The 20,056-nt window shown below is 35.6% G+C and overlaps 1 protein-coding gene and 1 long non-coding RNA gene across 2 annotated transcripts; both read right to left on the reverse strand.

Annotated features, from left to right (window-relative positions):
• Positions 1–1,752: 1,752 nt before the first annotated feature.
• LOC133861003 (uncharacterized) lies at positions 1,753–6,345 on the reverse strand. Its single transcript, XM_062296692.1, has 3 exons — positions 4,412–6,345; positions 4,234–4,295; positions 1,753–2,066 (listed from the first exon to the last, which is right to left on the reverse strand). The coding sequence occupies exons 1-2, from the start codon at positions 5,611–5,613 to the stop codon at positions 4,235–4,237; spliced, it is 1,263 nt and encodes a 420-aa protein (XP_062152676.1). The 5' UTR covers positions 5,614–6,345; the 3' UTR covers positions 1,753–2,066; position 4,234.
• A 10,089-nt stretch (positions 6,346–16,434) lies between these two features.
• Positions 16,435–18,261, reverse strand: LOC133860147 (uncharacterized). Its single transcript, XR_009898874.1, has 2 exons — positions 18,202–18,261; positions 16,435–16,745 (listed from the first exon to the last, which is right to left on the reverse strand). It is a non-coding gene; the product is annotated as an uncharacterized LOC133860147 (long non-coding RNA).
• Between the last annotated feature and the right edge of the window lie 1,795 nt (positions 18,262–20,056).

Raw genomic sequence — 20,056 nt, forward strand, 5'->3', positions numbered from 1 at the left:
CAACGAACTCAAACGACGTGGTGGAGAGGCTGAAACTCTGTAGCTGCAAATCAAGGTGGGATAAGTCGTACAAGGCGAGGATAAATCCTCAACCAAGGTGAGGAATACTAGAGAAACTTCCAATGAAAAACCTACAAAAGCAATAAAATACATAAAGGAAAGAAGAAAGGAGAGGAGAGAAGAGACGAGGCCCTTTCCCTCCTCTCCCATCAGCTGCAAGAAGCAAAAAAACCAGTGAGAATAGATATTATGAGTATCGGCAAGAGAGAGAACAAAGAGGGAAAAACTCAGAAACAGTAGCACCTTGTTGTGATACAAGAATGTTCTTTGCAAGATCTTGATTGGTGGTGTGTTGTCAAACAGAGGCCTGAAGGAATTACTTGTGGCAAGAAGCTTACTGTCGGATGCATTAAGCATAGATCCTACCAACCGTATGGCATGGTATATATTACTTGGGGATGGTTCACAGGAATAATGGACGATTATCTGATGCTGCAGACTACTTTCAAGCTGCTTTCATGCTTGAAGAATCCGATCCCATTGAAAGCTTTAGCTCTATTCATTGACACCCTCCAATCTATCATAGGGTTTAAATTTTTTATTAGGTAAAATTTTTAATATTTAGTTGTTCACGCATTCATTTTTATTCCTTCAATTTTCTACAACGAAATCTACACCCCCCTTGCTTGGGAATTGTTTTCTTGTTAAATATTTGTTGTTGTTCTTGTCTCACTCCTCCATGATAAAGGCACAAGGTAAAAAGTTGCAGCGGAAAACATGTTTTTATTGAACTTATTCCGTACAAATAAGAAAAATAAATACAATGATGGTAAGATGGATGGATCGTACGTTGAAAGCTTAGGTTGGTGAAGAGGACTTATAAACATGTTTTGATTAATTTGCAATTGTTGCTCGGCTGTGTAAATCTTTGTTGAAAGAAATTTATAATTTAATTTTCTTTGTGATGTATCGATTCTATTCTATATTGCTCTCTCTCTCTCTCTCTCTCTCTCTCTCTCTCTCTCTCTCTCTGATGTATCGTTTATTTATTTATTTATATTTTTAATTAAGAGCCATAAAATCATCTGCTTGATCTTTTCCTCTATAAATATAAGTATCCAGATACTTTTAATCCTTATATAAGTATGAACTTGAATACTTGTATTAAATTATATGATTATAATTTATATTTTTAGCTAAATTTGTAATTATACGTATTTATGAATTATGAATCATATATATACATAGATACAATGATAATACATATATTATATGACCATATGATTCTAATCATTGTTTATAAGTATGATTGATTAAGAATTGTTAGATACTTATAAACTTAAATCATACTTTAATCATTGTATCTAAATATTTAGATACTTAATGGTGTGGTTCCGTACATGTAAGTAGCATAGGATCTTAATGTGGTCTCAGATCGATATAGAGGATTAGTGAGAAAATTAAGGTAAGACATTGGGAAGACATTTGGGCAGCTAATGAATCTGCCAATATTTAGGGAAAAGATACCACAGAGAAGATATCTGCTAATGAATCAGCAAGACCATTCCATTAGCATTCAGCAAGGGGTTTCTCTTAATATATCTATATGTATATATACATGTCATAGCTGAAGGAAGAAAATGTCAGTGAGATGGAAATTGATTCTTGATCAACTTAAATTCGTAAACAAAATGGCAACAGGATTTACGCTTTTCAAATCATTAGTAGGCAAAGTGCAAATCAAATACAAAATTAAATAAAACTGAACGTGAATAATTTTTAAACCTCAAATGTTTTTACAATATGTTAATGAAGCAAAGAATAAATATACATCTTTTGTAAGGTATCTCCAAAATATACACAAGTTCAAAGAACTTTTCCCAACTTCATAAAAAAGAAGAAGATATGAAAAATTCCTCTGGCAGCATTTGGCCTCTCAATAGAGTGAGAGCATAATAAAAAAACGAAGTAGCATTAGCATATAACCCACTCCGCACCAACAGAAAAACACTTCTTGCTTCACCTACTTCCTGCGTGCTTGACTTCTCACACAAATCTACTCACCCCTGCAAGTTTTACCACACCCATAAGCACTACACAACCATGACTAACAGCCGTGTCATTCTTATGTGCACATCAAATAGGCATGAAAGAGCATGGTTAAGGGCAAAAAATAATGGCAGCACTATGGATCTTATTAAAAGTACCTAATGCTCAAGAGTATCATTCAGAAGGCCATAGGTTGACTTTTGATAAATAAGAGTAGCTTCCTAGTGTCTTTTTTTTAAAAAATAAAATAAAATTTAATAAAGTTTCTTGTCCGTTTCCAAATTTTATGTGTGCACACATTTCCTATAGGTTCTAAGGTTCTTGCAGAAAACTAAAATTTCATGACCACCAATATTTCTATAAAATTTACAAATCAAGCTTGTTCGGCATCCAAGCTATGTCTTTTTAAGTGCAACACCTTCAAATTTTTACCACCATATTGAAGAAAGTAGAGCAAGAATGATACGTTTAGGAGTTTATTGCTAGGGCGGCCACACTTATTCAAAAAAGCTCACCTTCTGCAAGACTAGATAAGCCTTGCCAGAAATCTACGATGTAGTGTCTGGCTAAATGCTTTACTGACAAGAGTTTTTGCCTATAACTTGATTACTGCAAGTGAGATCGAGAGTGCTAAAGGATATAGAAGTACCATTCAAGAGTGACTTGTTTTAAGCTTGAACAGGCACACCTAAGTGGACTTGTATTAAAAAATTCCAAGTTGAAGCAAAATTTAATCTTGTGCTCTTTTGTTGGAAATCCACCACAAGGCATGAAAAATCAAGTGGACTTCGTATCAAGTTTGATTTCTTATTAAATTCCGAAGGCTTTAGATTCAATGTGGGCTAGACTGAGCCTAAACAACTCTAGGAGTGAGCCCTCTGAGGTTTTGAGAAGTGAACTTTGCAGGAGGCAAAGGTTGTCATCAAGCTTTTGTGAGGAGAATTCAAGATTAATCTCTAGTCTTCCTGATGAGATATCTATGCAGATTCTTGCTAGAATTCCTAGGATCAACTATTTAAATCTCAAGTTGGTGTCTCGGGCCTGGAAGGCTGCCATTCTGAGTGTTGAACTTTACAATGTGAGAAAAGAACTTGGAACTACAGAGGAATGGCTGTATATATTAACAAAGGTTGAAAATGATAAGCTTCAATGGTATGCTTTGGATCCTCTATCCAGAAGATGGCAGAGGCTGCCACCAATGCCGAATTTTGCTTTTGAAGATTAATGTAGAAAGGGTATGATCCCCCTTCGGATGTGGCATATGGTGGGCTCGAGCATCAAAATTGCCCATGTGATAAGAGGTTGGCTTGGGAAGAAGGATATATTCGATAGAATGTGGCTTTGTGGTTGTCACAAAAAATAAATTGTTGGAGTGAAGCAGCTGATATGTCAATTGGTATAGCTTACTGTAAGACAGGCATCTTAAACAATAAGCTTTATGTTGTTGGAGGGGTTACTAAGGGCCCTGGTGGATTGACCCCACTTCAATCTCATATGTGATAAGATAGATGTCTCATCCACTAAGAGTAATAGCAACACACTTTAAATTTCATTATCTTTTTTAAATATAGGGGAAAAAAAAAAACAAAAAACATTAAAAAAAAAAAAATCCTTGCAATAGACTTCTTTGGTGTTTCTTAACCGAGGAACCAAAATTACTACCCTAAGCTTCCCTTAACATTATTTTAGGCTCTGTTTGTTTCGGTGCAAAATATCTTTTGAAAAAAAAAAATCCCGTATTTTTTGTGTTAATTTAGTGCAACTGAAAATAATGACTGTATGAGGTGGTCTTTATGTTTAATGGAAACCATTAAATTTGGGATAGATCACTCTTGATAATTTTTTTTAAAAAAAAAAAAATTAAAAAAGAAAAAAATTGGTCTCTAACATTATTAATTTATATATTGGATTAGAAATAATAGAAACATGTTTCTAGTTTAGTTCCCAAAATCTGGCTTTGTCTAACCTACTACAATTCCAAATGAAGTTCAATATATTAAGTTTTGTCCTTATATATATCTTTTCTTTTGGTCCAACCTGAAAGGATCTTTAACCTTAATTTAGAGTTTCATAAAGTGCCCGCCTTAATACTTAAAGATGAATTATTCAACAAAAAAAAAAAAAAAAAAAAAAAAAACTTATAAGATGAAATAAAAATAGAAAAAATTAAAGAAGAAATAGTACCTTAATTTGCTCCCCGCACTTCTTTCTTGCTTGATTTCTTCTCCAAATCTGTATTCTTAGGCCTGCAAGTTTAGCACACACCCCATTAGCACTTAGACAAGACATAAACCCACGGAAATCTGAAATGTATCCATTTCTCGTGAGGGCAAAATAAAAAAGAAGAGAAGAAGAAACTTACATTATATCGCAATATACTAAGACAGTGGGTGATCCACGGCTTATTTTTGGTTCCATTGCATATTTTTGGTCCCATACAACCGATATGCCTAATGACTTTGTTGGGGGCATAGGAGAAATCTCAACTATAACACAGCGCAGATAATCATCATCTGCACATTGTAAGAGGCAGAACTTGTGCTTCTCCAGATGGAGGAAGCCAGGATGTCTTGCCTCAGCGCCCAAGATTCCGTAATCTTGGAAAAAAAATACACCGTGTTCTTTTAGAGTTCCTTCTAGCCATAAATCCAAATCCAAATCATAGGCTATAAATAAAAGATCATCTTTAAGCACTTCATCCTCAGGGCGTTCAATCCAGTATAGCGTGTTGCCAACACTTACTGCTCTTTCTCGCCATCTCGTATCACACAATCGGTGGAGCTTGCGCTTAGCTGGTGCAAGCATTCCCCAAGATCTGTGTTGCACATCATACGCATAGAAGATAGCGGAAGAGTTATCATCCTTTGCATAGTAAGCAACAAGAATCCTTTCTGGACTCTCAAGAGCCGCAGAGATACATATACGCTCTGGATATGTAGAAGGAAAATTGGGAGGGTTAGGAAGGGCTTCCCATTTTCCTTTGGCAGGGTCAAAAACCTCACCCCATTGATGACGAAAATGTCGATGATGAAAATCATGATTGCACACATAAATCTTAGTGCGTAAAACAGAAACGTCCAAATAACATCTCCGAGAAAGCATGGGTGGAATACTGACCAACTCCTTAGAGACATGCGGAGTAACCCGCAACTTGTAACCGTATCGAATTGGCCGTCGCGATTGAGCATAGCTCATCCCACCAAAAGAGTAGATGTGGGAGCCCAGGACTGCTAAGCCACCGCCAGATGGAACTTTTCCCTTCCAAAAAGGAATTAGTGGTTTTCGGGAGATAGGGCCAGCAATTTTAAGGCTAAACCACCTTGCACCCGACCAGCAAATTCCATCGTCTTCGACTCGAGCGTTAAGCTCATCCACACAGAAAAATATGTCATGAGAAAAAAGACAACCAGGTGAATCAGATGATGGTCCAATCCGTCGTAGAGGCAGAAGCGTCGCTACCGTGTCAAGGTGTTCATCCTTGTATTTTTTCATAGTATATTTGGGGGGACTGCCATGTTTGGTGGAGTAGATGGCTTTTCTTTTGTTTGAGACGAATTGATCCATAGAGAATGAAACAAGGATGGACTTTATGCGTATAACGGAGATTAGGAGACTTTTAGTTGAATAGGAGGTAAAAGAGAAAGATGAGAGGCGTGAGGTAGATGTAACGTTGAGAGGAGGAAGAGAAAGATGAGATATTGTTCAGTAAAAGTAGAAAAAGCAGAAAGAAAATCAAGCAATCTCTGGAGGTATACCCACAATCTCAAAAGCTTAATCTAGCCCAAACAAATCCCATAAAAATGCACAGATTGAGAGAGAGTACAAACAGAGCTCCGGAGACAGAGAACGCCGGTGAAGAATGGCCCGGTGGAGGGTGGCCGACCGTCGAGAGAGAACCAACGCCGCCGAGAACGCTTGTGGCTTTAGGTTTCAGGGGGTGGGGGGGGGAATATTTGGGTGAACGCTTGTGGCTTTAGGTTTTCTTTAAGCCAAGGAAGCTGAATCCGATACATTAATGGCGAGGATTATTATAAAAGGAAAACAAGCAAATTAACCGACTAATCACTAAAAAGGAAAGACAACCGCTGAACATCCTCCCCTCATGGAAAGTCGGTACCGGCCTAAAGATCTTACCCTTGAGAACGCACCCATTAAGGTAATAATGCCGGTGATAGTCAGAAATATGAAATCTAAGAAAAATTACTTCTCTTGCTCGACTTCCCGCACACCGTCAGACCTTTAGCTCTCTTTGCAAGACTCCGGCATCGGAAACTCGGTGTACGTGGTCACAGCATAAATAAATTAGTTATCTTGATTAGGTGATTGATTTATAATCTTCTTTTAGAAATCAAATATTTGTAATACTTGATTTCTTTTATGTAGATTCTTATTCAACTTATATTATTTGTAATTTCAAATATCTTGTATTTTATATATATATATATGATTGTTATTCTATATTTCTATCCCTATCTGTACTTATATCAGACCTTATGTAATACACATATATAACAAACATATCATGTTATTAATTATATTGTTTACAGGTTGTACCTGAATATTCGCTTCTAGGCCGAATCTGATAATTGCTCATGCTTTTTCTCTTTTCATTTTCCATTTGATATTGTTTAAATTTATTAATTTCTTTATATATTTTACCATAATATACGAATATTGCTAATAACTAAATTGACCACATACCTCAAGAATCGAACCACCTTCAATCGCCCATCTGCTACCAATTGTCTTCTATTTGTCAAAAATCTCCTCATTTTGTCAAAAAAAAAAAAGAAAAAAAGAAAAAAAAAAATTGTCATGCAGTCAAATTTCTCAAAGAAGTCAATCAAATCTTTTTTTTTTTTTTTTTTTTTGAAGTGTGAAAAGACGGTGCAAATAACAGATTGAAAAATCTGCCTTTCTTCTATCTATCTATATGACACCTCCTTTAAAAAAACAGAAAAATAAAAAAGATTTGATTGACTTCTTTTATATATATATATATATATATATATATATATATATATATATATATATATATATATATATATATATATATATATATATATATTTGACAATTTCTCATTCTTAAATTTTTACTATCATTTAATTTTAAATAATAAAAATGTTAAGGTAAACTTTTATATTTAGATTGTTCTTTTAAATTAGTTATATTTTTTGTTAAATATTTTAATTATACGAAATATATAATTATGGTTGTCTAAGATTGTGAAGACTAACAATAATTCTATTAAGTTCCAATCAAATTTCATATGAGCTTGTGTCGAAGTTACATTTATATGTTTTAAATAATTATTATTATTTTTTGAATTGTTTATTTTTTTTGTTAGTTATTTTTTTAATTAATTTTTGTTTAACTTTATCTTTTTAATCTCGATCCCTCTAAAACAAAATAATGGCTCCGCCACTGACTGCTAGAGGAAGCGAAAATGTGTGCTTTTGGATAATGTAAACTAAAACTTATACGAATGTGATAATGTGAATTCAAACTTATAGCTTAATTTCTAATTATACAAATTTATGAATTATGAATCAACAATTTATAATCTAGATACTTAGATACTTAATCATAATCTAGATACTTACATATATACTTAATCATTATATCTAAGTATGATTATGAATCGTTAGATACTTAGATCATACTTCATCATTGTACTTAAGTATCTAGATACTTAATCTTATATAAGTATGAACTTGAATACTTTCTTTCTTTCTTTTTTTCTTCTTCTTTCTTTCTTTCTTTCTTTCTTTTTTCTTTTTTCTTTTTTTTTTTTTTTTTTTTTTTTTTTTTTTTTTTTTTTTAAGTAAGAGTAATATCATTAAAAAACGCAAAGCGTAGTCAAGTACACATGAAATATACGAGAGAAACGGCTAAGAAAGAGAAGAAAAAAGAACAAGGAAATCATTGAAGCTAATCACTAAAAGAGTTAGGAATGCAGCAGTCCAAGAGTGCAAAGAAAAGAAGAAAAAAGTAATGAGCTCCTCAATTGTCTTTTCTTTGTTCTCGAACTGTCTATCATTTCGTTCCTTCCACAAGCACCACAAAAGGCAAGAATGAACCATCTTCCACATAACAGTACTCCGAGAGCGACTGTCCGTCCACCATAAGCAAATAAATCTACTACCTGAAGAGGCATAACCCAAGATAAATTGAAGCAACTAAAGATAGCATTCCATAGAGCGCGTGCAACCTCATAATGAAGAAGAAGGTGATCCACAAACTCCCCATTCATTTTGCACATACAATATCTATCAATCACAATGACACGCCTCTTTTTAAGATTATCCATGGTAAGGATCTTCCCTAACGCTGCCGACCAAGCGAAAAAATACACTTTCAAGGGAACCTTTGGTCCGCCAAATACTTTTCCAGAGGAAGCGAACTACCTCTTTGCAATCAAGGACCTTATTGAAAGATCTAACATCAAAGTTCCATTTGTGAGAAGGAGACCGCCAAAGTTGATTTTCCCCCTTCACGACCCACTCTAATGGAATACAACAAGGTGAAGAAGGAAGCCAAGACGTCCACCTTCTAGTCATTGGCCGCTCGAATAACGCTAACATCCCATTGAAAGGAACCACTTTTTGAAACCAAGTGAGCTGCAACGAGAGCATTCTTGTAACAAGCTATCCCGTACAAAACCGGGAAAGCTTCCTCGACGGTCATCTTTCCACACCACACATCATCCCCAAATCTGATCTTGGACCCATTTCCCAAAATAAGCCTGGTATGACTACAAAACAAACTCCACCCCTTCCTTGTGTTCTTCCAAAGCCCCACTCCGTGAGACCCAGGGGGGGCTAAGGAACACCACCCAGCCCAATCAGTACCGTACTTTGCATCCTCAATAGATTTCCACAAAACCTCTCTTTATGCACATAACGTCACAACCACTTCCCTCAAAGAGCCTTGTTGAAAATGAACTTGAATACTTGTATGACATTATATGATTATAATTTATACTTATAGTTTAATTTGTAATTATATGCATTTATGAATTATGAATCATATATATGATTCTAATCATTGTGTCTAAGTATGATTGATTAAGAATTGTTAGATATTTATAATCTTAAATCATACTTAATCATTGTATCTAAGTATCTAGATACTTCATGCTTGTCTACGTCTCGTCAAACAATGTTCTTAGAGCTTATACATAATTTGGCTTGAAATAGGGATGATTTATTTAATTTTTTAGATTTTATTTTATTATATATGATGTGGATATAGATATATATATATATGAAATAATGTGACAACATCTATATATCTATGAGGTATGCTTAATGGTGTGATGGTATCGTAGTCTGTACATGTAAGTAGCATAGGATCATCTTAATGTGGTCTCAAATCAATATAGAGGATGAGTGGGAAAATTAAGGTAAAGAACGTGAAGAGAGAAGGGGAAGAGATCATGTATGGGGGAGGAATGACAAAGCATGTATGGGTACATGGGAAAAGAGAACGATTTTTATGATTATAGTAAGGGTAGAACTATAGCTAACCAATTTCCAATATTTAGGAAAAAGATACCACATAGAAGATATCTGCTAATGAATCAGCAAGGCCATTCCATTAGCATTCAGCAAGGGGTTTCTCTTAATAATAATAAAAAAAATCATAGCTAAAGGAAGAAAATGTGAGTGAGATGGAAATTGATTCTTGATCAACTTAAATCCGTTAACAAAATGGCAACATGATTTGCGCTTCTCAAATCATTAGTAGGCAAAGTGCAAATCAAATACAAAGTCGAATAAAACTGAACATGAATAATTTTTAAACCTCAAATGTTTTTACATTATGTTAATGAAACAGAGAATAAATATACATCTTTTGTAACATATTTCCAAAATATTCACAAGTTCAAAGAACTTTTCCCAACTTCACAAAAAAGAAGAAGATATGAGAAATTCCTTTGGTAGCATTGTAACGATCTTTTCTCAGAGCATCTGTATCAAACCCTCCAATTTTTTTTTTCCAAATTTTAACCAAACAATCTTCTTTTATTATTTTATCTATCACTTTTAAAAAGTTTCATACATCAAACTCTCTAAATATTTTTCTATTTTAACTAGATATTGTTTTTTATTGGTTTTAAGAGCAACCACTTTAACTGTTATGAATACCCCTCTAGTGTCTCTGGTCAGGAAAAAGGTCAAGCACCTGAGCTGCAACCCTTCCAATGGCGCGCTCTACCTAAGGAAACCCCCAAAACCTTCCAAGTTCTCTCTTCCCAATCATTCTCCAAGCAACAACAACAATGTTCGGAGCTTAAGATTCCCCCTCCGCCTTCGGCACTCCCTCTTCAAACTCAGCATTCGGCACTCCATCTTCGACTCCAACGTTTGGTACTCCGTCTACGACACTGACATTTGGCACTCCGTCTGCGAACCCAATGTTTGGCATGCCGTCTACTAGGGGTGGGCGCTGGTTGGATTTACATGTTTTCCACAATCATCCCCACCGTGAACGGGTTTGAAAATCAAGATCCGTAGCCCGCATAGTGAATGGTCAACCCGCTGGGCCTCGAGTAGCACAGATCAGGACGGGTTCATGCGGGATCGGTTTTTTTTTTTTTTTGCTGAAGTCTCTATGTGATTTTGGGTTTTTATTTTATTCGTTTGTATTATTTTTTTTCCCGGTTGAGATTCCTATCTATCTAACTGATCCCACGAAAATGTGACAAGTTTTCGTTAGCTTTTGCAACGAGACAATCGTAAGACTAGTTTTTTGAGTTATTCTACAAGAAGCTATATAATAATAGATAATTGTGGGGTTTGTTGAAGACGTGAGGAAAGGGGTGGGCAGAACCCGCCCGCACCCGCAAATCCGCCCCAACCTGCCCCAATCCGCCCTGAAATTTTTAGATATCACTTGGTTTTTGCAACTAGCGAGTACTAAATATGAAGACCCGTGCCTTATGGGGCGGATTGGAAATGGGCATTTTCCAATTCGCAAACCCGCCCCAACCCGAACTTGAAATTTAGCTTAGAATTTGAAATATCAAATCTGAATCCCAACCAGGCAACCACCCATCCATCGACCATATTGCCCCAAAACAAAAACCTAAAATGAGAAGAGGAAGAGCAAGAGTCCCAGGCAGCGCCGCGCATCCCCCCATCAGCGCCGCACATCCTCCGTTACCGGCACCACCATCATCGGTTCCGCAGCAAGAAGCACAAAGAGAAGAGCGAGCATGAGGGTGAGGATATCAACCTTCCTCCTCCCCCTCCTCCTCCTCCTGTGGCTGTTAACATTACTCATCTTGATGAAGACATGGAGGAGGGTGAGATTCTCGAAGATGAGGGTTTTGGTGGTAGCGAGCACGAGATTGAGGAGAAGAGATTTTGTTTCAGATGATGAGTCTGGGGAAATGAAGTCCGTTGGTGTTCGGGACGAATCTGATAAGCAAAATCTGGTGTTTTTTGAATCTTCTAATTCCCCCCCCCCCACCCCCACCCCATAATTATTATTATTATTATTTCTTGAAGCTTTTGGAATTTTGGTTGTTATCTACAAGCAGAGCTAATGCTTTTTGGGCTTCTGTCGTTGTTGATGGGTCATTGGATTGTCTTTGTGGCCAAGATTTGTGTTAATATGTGTCAAATGAGAAGTACCATCCTTAGAGATAAAAGGAGAAAATATGGGGTTTATAGTTCTGATTGCCGAGAAGTCATTCCCAGTTGTATCTTGCGATGTCTGTGTCTTTTTGTTAGAAATTAGAATATCAATCCAATTGAACTGCCAAGGAGAAGTACCCAACCCAACCCAAAATCAAGGCTTCGACTCACAGCCCACTTGGTTTTGGGCCCAGAAAATAAAAAAATAAAAAAAAAAAGAAAAAGAAAAATGAATACTCGAACCCTCATGAGCCCATCCCGATCCGTGCTACCCGAGGTCTAGCAGGTTGACAATTCACTATGCGGGTTGCGGATCCCGAATTTCAAACTAGTTCATTGAGGGGTGGGTTGTGGAAAATATGTAAATCTGGCCCAATCCGGCCCGCGTACACCCCTACGTGAGGAATTTGATCTTTGAACCTTTTGCTTTATTAAATTCTAAGAAAGCTTCAAAATTTGGGGGCTTGGGGTTTTGTGGATTCTGGGTGAAGTTTAGAATTTGGCTTTCGAACTTCTAAGAAGGTGGGTCTTATAACAGCTGCGTATTTTGCTCTAAATTGGACATTTTGAGTGTTGTGGCTTGTGAGAGGAGGTTAAGATGGGTTTGTTTCGAAAGCTTGCAACGAGGGCTTTGGAGATTGATATGCCGGTTATGGATCAGGTTTTCGGGCTAGAACCCAACTGGGTTTTGCTTTATCTCTTTGAATACATTTGTTTTCATCTTCAATTTGCATTTGGGTTTGTGTATTGTATCTGGTGCGAGAAAAAGTTTTTGTTTTTGTTGAGTTTGGGAAATCTAAATCATCTAATTCTGAAGGGATTAATACCTTGAGGCAGGGTGGGTCAACGAGGTGGAATAAAACTAATACCGCAACCCCTCCCCATAAATCACGGATCAGCTTATTAAAGATCCGTGATTTTCAAAATCAGCATAATATCCGTTATTGACGGGGCGGGTTGGTGCGAGTTGAGGCGGTTTCGCGAGTACGGGCGGGTTCTGCACACCCCTACCGTCTACGACCCTGGCTTTCGGGACTCAAACGACGCCGTCTTTCAACACCGGATACGGGTCCTTGCTCTTCGCCACCCCGTTCTTAGCTCAGCCTCAGCAACAACAACATCAACAGCAATAGAGTCCTTTGTTTCAACATGAGAGCATTTGCAGCATTAGTGAACTTCGATTTTCCTTTGCCCTTTCTGCGTACCAAGAGGGCACTGCAAAAATTCACGAGTAAAAAAATCTGGAGTGGAATTATTAATTCCTCTAATGTATTCAATATCAAAGTAAAAAACGCTTAAAATAGCTTGCCATCTTGCAAAAATTTGTTTTGATGCAATATTTTCAACATCTTTTTTCAAAATATATTTAGCAGATTTACAATCATTGCATAATAAGAATTTTTTTATTTAGTAAATCAGATTGAAATTTTGTAATGCAAAGAACAATAGAAAGAATTACTTTTTTAATAGTATTATAATTATTTTGTGCATTATTCCAGGATCCGGTGTGGAGTCGAACAATTTGTTTAGGAGATTCTGGTGAAATAGTTTGTTTCAAAATTCTTCCATAACCAATATCGGAGGCATCAGTTTCAACAATTTTGAAAGCATACTCAAAAGGGATTCCTAAGCAGGGTAAAGTTTTAACATAGGTCTTAATCTCTTTGACAAAAGAGGTATGTATCAGTCAAAGGAGAAGGGTTATCTTGTAACCTATCAAATAGGGGTTTGCAATATTTCCTAAGGTCCTTATAGAAGTCAGCAAAGTAGTTTGAAGACCCTATAAATCTTTGGAGTTGAGTTTTATTAGTGATGGCATCAAGAAATTTGTCAGCAAATTGAATAGCTCTATCAATTGGACGGACTTGTCGTTCAGAAATATCAAAACCAAGGAAACTAATCTTGGTTTGGAAAAGTTTAATCTTTTTAGCATAAACAACAATACCATTGTGTTTGATAATATCTAAAAATGCATTCAAATGTTTCCAATGTTTATCAATGGATTTGGTATAGATAAGAACATCATCAAAAGGCATAACATTCCACTCATAATGACCAAAATGAGTGGTAAATGCGATTTTGTATCTATCTTTGTCAGCAACTTGGATCTGCCAAAACCCAGACTTCATATCAAACTTAGAAAATACTAGTGCCTCACTAAGACGACTAACCAGGTCTTTCCTATTAGGTATGGGATACCTAATAATATTGACAACTTTATCATTATTGGAAGAGATCATCTTATTGTTGGATTCTGCTTCACTAGATTGCCCAGGTTTTTTAGCAGATTCTTCATTATCAGAATTATCTACATGAAAATGATTTTGAAGGTTTAATAATAGAATTTGTTGTTTTAAATCTTTTTTATCAGTTTTAACAGTATGTAAATCACCTTTTAAATCAATGATTTCTTTCTTGATATTATTAATTTAATGCTGCATATCTGAGACAGTAATTACTTTGGATTTTTGTTTTGAAAACCTTTCCAAAGTTTTATCAAGAGAAATTTTTGACTGAATGGGTTTATCAAGACTTTTAGTCATTGTTTTCTTCAGTTTTTTAAGATATTCTTCATTTAAATTAGTATTTTCAATTTTTGAAATTAATGTAATTAACAAATCTTCTTGTTCTTCTGCTTTGGTAAGAACATTACAAGTTTTTATATTTTTGCAGCAGGAATCATTGCAATCAATTTTGAAAACATTATTGTCAGAAAATTCACTAGCAGATTGATAACCGTATTCATCAGAATTGAAAATATCAATGTCAAATGAGTCAAAAGATTCTCCAGACTGTAAAATTCTATTAATATCTTCTTTTTCACTGTCATCAATTTTTATCGTATTGATTTTGTTTTTCAATTTTATTCTTCTGTTTTGATTTCTTATTAAACATTTTTTCAACAGGCTTATTAAATTTTCTTTTCCTGGAAAAATATGGAGCAGGTTTTTTTCTGAGAAAGTTATTAGGTTTCTTCCTTGTCCTCCGGGATGGAGCAATGGGAGATAAACCAAATTGTTCATAGAAATTACCCATTTCATATTTAGCTTTTTAGCATTTTTTTAATTGTTTCCTTATCATTTTTTGATCAATACACATTTTTATACCCAATTTTTTAATTGTAAAAAATAAATCACTATAGGTTAAGTTTTCATAATCAATTATTCCGGTGTGAGAATTAACAAGTTCATCTGTTACTTTGTGAGCAAATAATGAAGGTAGTCCATCAATAAATTTTTCTTTCCAATAAGGTTTCAAACTATCAGATCTGACCATAACACGAGAAAGGAAAATATCTTGATACCATCTATAATCAGACATAGTAGGCCAACGAAGATTATTTAAATAATCAGAAATACGAGTAGCAATATTGGAAGGAGTTCCCACAAAATGTTTAATAGTAGTATAGATTAAAGTATTAACTCCATCAGGTATTCCCATACCAAGTTGTTCATCAAAGATAGGTAAACCTTCATCATTTTTCGTAACAGCTTGTCTAATTGTGGTTCTAGAGTCTTTAGTAAGGTGTCTATATATCCCACCAATGACGAAGAGTACTAGAGGATCTAGTAGCCAAAACATCAACAATTTCTAGGTGGCTTAGATCATGATTAGTGACACAAGCATTTGCTACCATAGACATATGATTCATTTTATTAAGAACTTCTTTTTCAGATAAACCATCAATATTCCATTCATACAATTTATCAGTAGAAATAGAGAATTGTGTTTGGAAAAATCTTTCCTCAAACTGCAAATCAGGTGGAGTAGGTTTAGAGTACCAATTCTTTGTGAGGTTTAACAGGTTTGGCTTTATTGAAAAATCTTTGAAGTTTCGATGAAAAATCAATTTTTCCAAAATTTTCTTCAAGAATTTTAACGTTAGAATCAGTAGAAGAGTTGGAAGATTCTGAGTCAGATTCGTTAGAAATTTCTTGGCCACGATTTATGGCGCAAGCATTCCTTGAAGAACCTGCTTCAGTTTTGAGTTTTAATTCAGAAAGCATTTTGTCAATTGTTTTTTAGTTATTAGTTTTTAAACCAAGTCTTTTTCTTTCTTCAGGCAAAGAAATTATTTGTTTTTCAACTATCTTAGTAGGAATAGGAACATCAATCTATTCTTCTGTACGGTCTAGTTATTGACCAATAGTATGGAGAGATTGGTTAGCAAAATTATTTTGTTCAATAATCTTTTTGGTTTCAGAAAAAACAGGATGAGCAGGGTTATCTTTTGTAGTTTTGAAAGGGGAGGCTGTAACAACACCTTTACAATCTATGAGAAGATTGTCCCGGGGGGATAACTAGCTTTGATAATAGTTGTCACTTTTGACAAAAGATTTTCTAACCACATTTAAAGTATTAGCAGGGGTGTAGTAGTGACCTTCAATTTTTCTTTGTCCTTTTTGCTTGCCATTAGGGCACTGCAAAAATTCATGAGTAAGAAAATTTGGAATAGAATTATTAATTCCTTTAATGTATTTAATACCAAAGTAAAAAACGCTTAAATTAGATTGCATTCTTGCAAATATTTGTTTTAAAGCAATATTTTCAACATCTCTTTTCAAAATATATTTAGCAAATTTACAGAATATAGAAAAAAAAAATCATAGCTGAAGGAAGAAAATGTTAGTGAGATTGAAATTGATTCTTGATCAACTTAAATCCGTTAACAAAAGGGCAACAGGATTTACGCTTTTCAAATCATTTGTAAGCAAAGTGCAAATCAAATACAAAGTCGAATAAAACTTAACATGATTAATTTTTAAACCTCAAATGTTTTTACAATATGTTAATGAAGCAGAGAATAAATATACATCTTTTGTAAGATATCTCCAAATTATTCACAAGTTCAAAGAACTTTTCCCAACTTCACAAAAAAGAAGAAGATATGAGAAATTCCTCTGGCAACATTTGGCCTCTCAATAAAGTAAGAACATAACAAAAAAAAAAGTAGCATTAGCATATAACCCACTTTGCACTAACAAAAAAACACTTCTTGCTTTTCACAACACATCTTGCTTGCTTGACTTTTCCCACAAATCTACTCACCCCTGCGAGTTTTAACACACCCATAAGCACTACACAAACATGAGTAACAGTCGTGTCATTCTTATTTGCTCATCAAATAGGCATGAAAGAGCATGGTTAAGTACAAAAAATGATAGCAGCACCATAGGTCTTATTAAAAGTACCTAATGCTCGAGAGCATCATTCAGAGGGCCATAGGTTCACTTTTGATAAATGGGAACAGCTTCTAGGTTTCCTTTTTTTTCTTTTTTTTTTTTTTTTTTTTTTTTTTTCAATAAGTAAAAATTAATCAAGTTTCTTGTCCATGTCTCAATTTTATGTCCGCACACATTTCCTGTAGGTTCTAAGGTTATTGCAAAGAACTAAAATTTCATGACCACCAATATTTCTATAAAATTTACAAATCAAGCTTGTTCGGCATCCAAGCTATATCTTTTTAAGTGCAACAACACCTTCAAATTTTTACCACCATATTGAAGAAAGTAGAGCAAGAATGATATGTTTAGGAGTTTATTGCTAGGGCGGCCACACTTAGACAAACAAGCTCACCTTCTGCAAGACTAGATAAGTCATGCCAGGAATCTACAATGTAGTGTCTGCCTACATGCTTTACTGACAAGGGTTTCCGCCTATAACTCGATTACTGCAAGTGAGATCGAGAGTGCTAAAGGATATAGAAGTACCATTCAAGAGTGACTTGTTTTAGGCTTGAACAGACAAGCCTAAGGGGACTTGTATTCAAAAATTCCAAGTTGAAGCAAGATTGAATCTTGTGCTCTTTTGTTGGAAATCCACCACAAGGCGTGAAAAATCAAGTGGACTTCGTATCAAGTTTGATTTCTTATTGAAATCCGTAGGCTTTTTAAATTCAATGGGGGCTAGACTGAGCTTAAACAACTCTAGGAGTGAGCCCTCTGAGGTTTTACGAAGTGAACTTTGCAGGAGGCAAAGGTTGTCATCAAGCTTTTGTGAGGAGAATCCAAGATTAATCTCCAGTCTTCCTACTGAGATATCTATGCAGATTCTTGCTAGAATTCCTAGGATCAACTATTTAAATCTCAAGTTGGTGTCTCGGGCCTGGAAGGCTGCCATTCTAAGTGTTGAACTTTACATTGTGATAAAAGAACTTGGAACTGCAGAGGTGGTCTTTATGTTTAATTGTGCGGCTGAAAATCCTAAACCATTAAATTTGAAATAGATCACTCTTGATAATTTTAAAAAAAAAATTAAAAAAATAAAATAATTGTTCTCTAACATTATTCATTTATATATTGGATTAGAAATAATTTCTAGTTGGATTAGAAATAATAGAAATAATAGAAACATTTATATATTGGATCTTTGACCTTAATTTAGAGTTCATAAAGTGCCTGACTTAATACTTAAAGATGAATTATTCAACAAAAAAAAAAAAGCAAAAAAAAAAGAAAAAAACTTAAAGATGAAATAAAATAGAAAAAATTAAAGATGAGATAATACCTTAATTTGCTCCCCACACTTCTTTCTTGCTTGATTTCTTCTCCAAATCTGTCTTCTTAGAGCACTCCCAATGGATTATCTATTTGCAACTTTAAGCTAGAATAGATAATAAAAGTGCTAAAAAGAGACTCCATCAGCTTATGTATTCCAACTCTATAATAGATTTTCCTTAATTCCATAAATAGTGGAACTCTACATGTAGAGTTATACTATTCACTTATCTATTTTTTTTATTCTTTATCTCCACTTTTTTAGCTTTGCTTTTTTCCTTTTTCCCTCCACCACTCCACGTTCTTCTTTTTTTTTTCTTCCTTTATAGTGGAGATTTAAGAGAAAGTGTGTAAAGTAGTGGAGTTATAAAGCGGGACCCACATGAAAAAAAAATACTATAATGAAATAAATAAATTAAAAATAATAAAAAAATAATATAGAGTTAAAAATAGATAATCGGATGTATAGTGCATTTAAAATTCATTAGCTAAACTAGATAAAATAAATTTTGATTAGCTATTCTAGATTGAAAAATACATAAACCATTGGGAATGCTCTTAGGCCTGCAAGTTTAGCACACACCCCATTAATTAGCACTTAGACAAGAGATAAACCCACGGGAATCTGACAAATATCAATTTCTCGTGAGGGCAAAATAAAAAAGAAGAGAAGAACAACTTATAGTATATCGCAATATACTAAGACAATGGGTGATTCACGCCCAGACAAATCCCATAAAAATGCACAGATTGAGAGAGAGTACAAACAGAGCACCGGAGACAGAGAACGCCGGTGAAGAATGGCCCGATGGAGGGTGGCCGACCGTCGAGAGTGAACCAACGCCGCCGAGAACGCTTGTGGCTTTAGGTTTCAGGAGGTCGGGGGGGAATATTTGGGTGAATGCTTGTGGCTTTAGGTTATGGGGGGAGGGGGGGAATATTTGGGGGGAACGCTTGTTACTTTAGGTTTTGTTTAAGCTATGGACAACGGACGCAGACCAGCCTTTTGTGTAGGTGAAACGCGCGTCTCTCTCTTCGACTCTCACCCTCTCTGTCCGCTAAACAAAGGCTCAGGCTGTTGGTCGCCGGGAAGGGGGGCTTAGAAGCCCCCCTTCCCCGGTAGAATTTTTTGCTTCCTCCATGGTGTTTACCATGGGGATGGTTGTCTCCCAGTCGTTTTGATTGTGGAGTTTTGTTCTCCGAGTCCTTTGGACACTGGAGCTTGTGTTCTTTGTGTTTGTTTTCTTTTCTTTCTTCTTGTTCTCTGGCAGGAGGTCCTTCCCGAGGTGTCCGGCGGAGTATTTTGTCTTCGTTTTGTCTCGCCGGTGGAGCGTATTTGTGCCTTAATTGTTTTCAATTTTTGACGCTAGATCTACGGCTATCCATCGGCTTTCTAGAGACACGCGCCGCTTAGATGGGTTCACCGGCGTTTTCTTATTCCGCCGCTGCTGTTTCCGGCTGTCGGGATCATTGGTGGCCGGCGCGTGATTGTCACGCGCCAATGACGTTCTCTCTTCTACCTGCGCGTGGTGTCTCGTTCCGGCGTTATTTTCGCCGTGCAATGGCGGCGGTCGGGCTCTGGGTGGTTGATCTATCGACTAGCGGTTTCGGGGGAGGCGCGTGTTGTACACGCGCCGGTCTCCGGCGAAGACAGTGTTCCGTCTGACGTTTTTGGATTGTATTTTCTGCTAGTTGTGTTTGTGTATTTTCTTGTTTCTAGGTACAGTTGCTTATGTGTGGCTCAAGTTTTACTAGAATTTTCTTTGTTTAGGAGCTGATTGTAATTTTAGTTAAATTTGAGATTCTATATATGTAATTGTTTTTTAAGTCAGATCCTTCTGACTTAAGAGTATGTGGGGGGATAT

The sequence above is a fragment of the Alnus glutinosa genome, chromosome 2 (genome assembly GCF_958979055.1).
Source record: "Alnus glutinosa chromosome 2, dhAlnGlut1.1, whole genome shotgun sequence".
Lineage (NCBI taxonomy): Eukaryota > Viridiplantae > Streptophyta > Magnoliopsida > Fagales > Betulaceae > Alnus > Alnus glutinosa.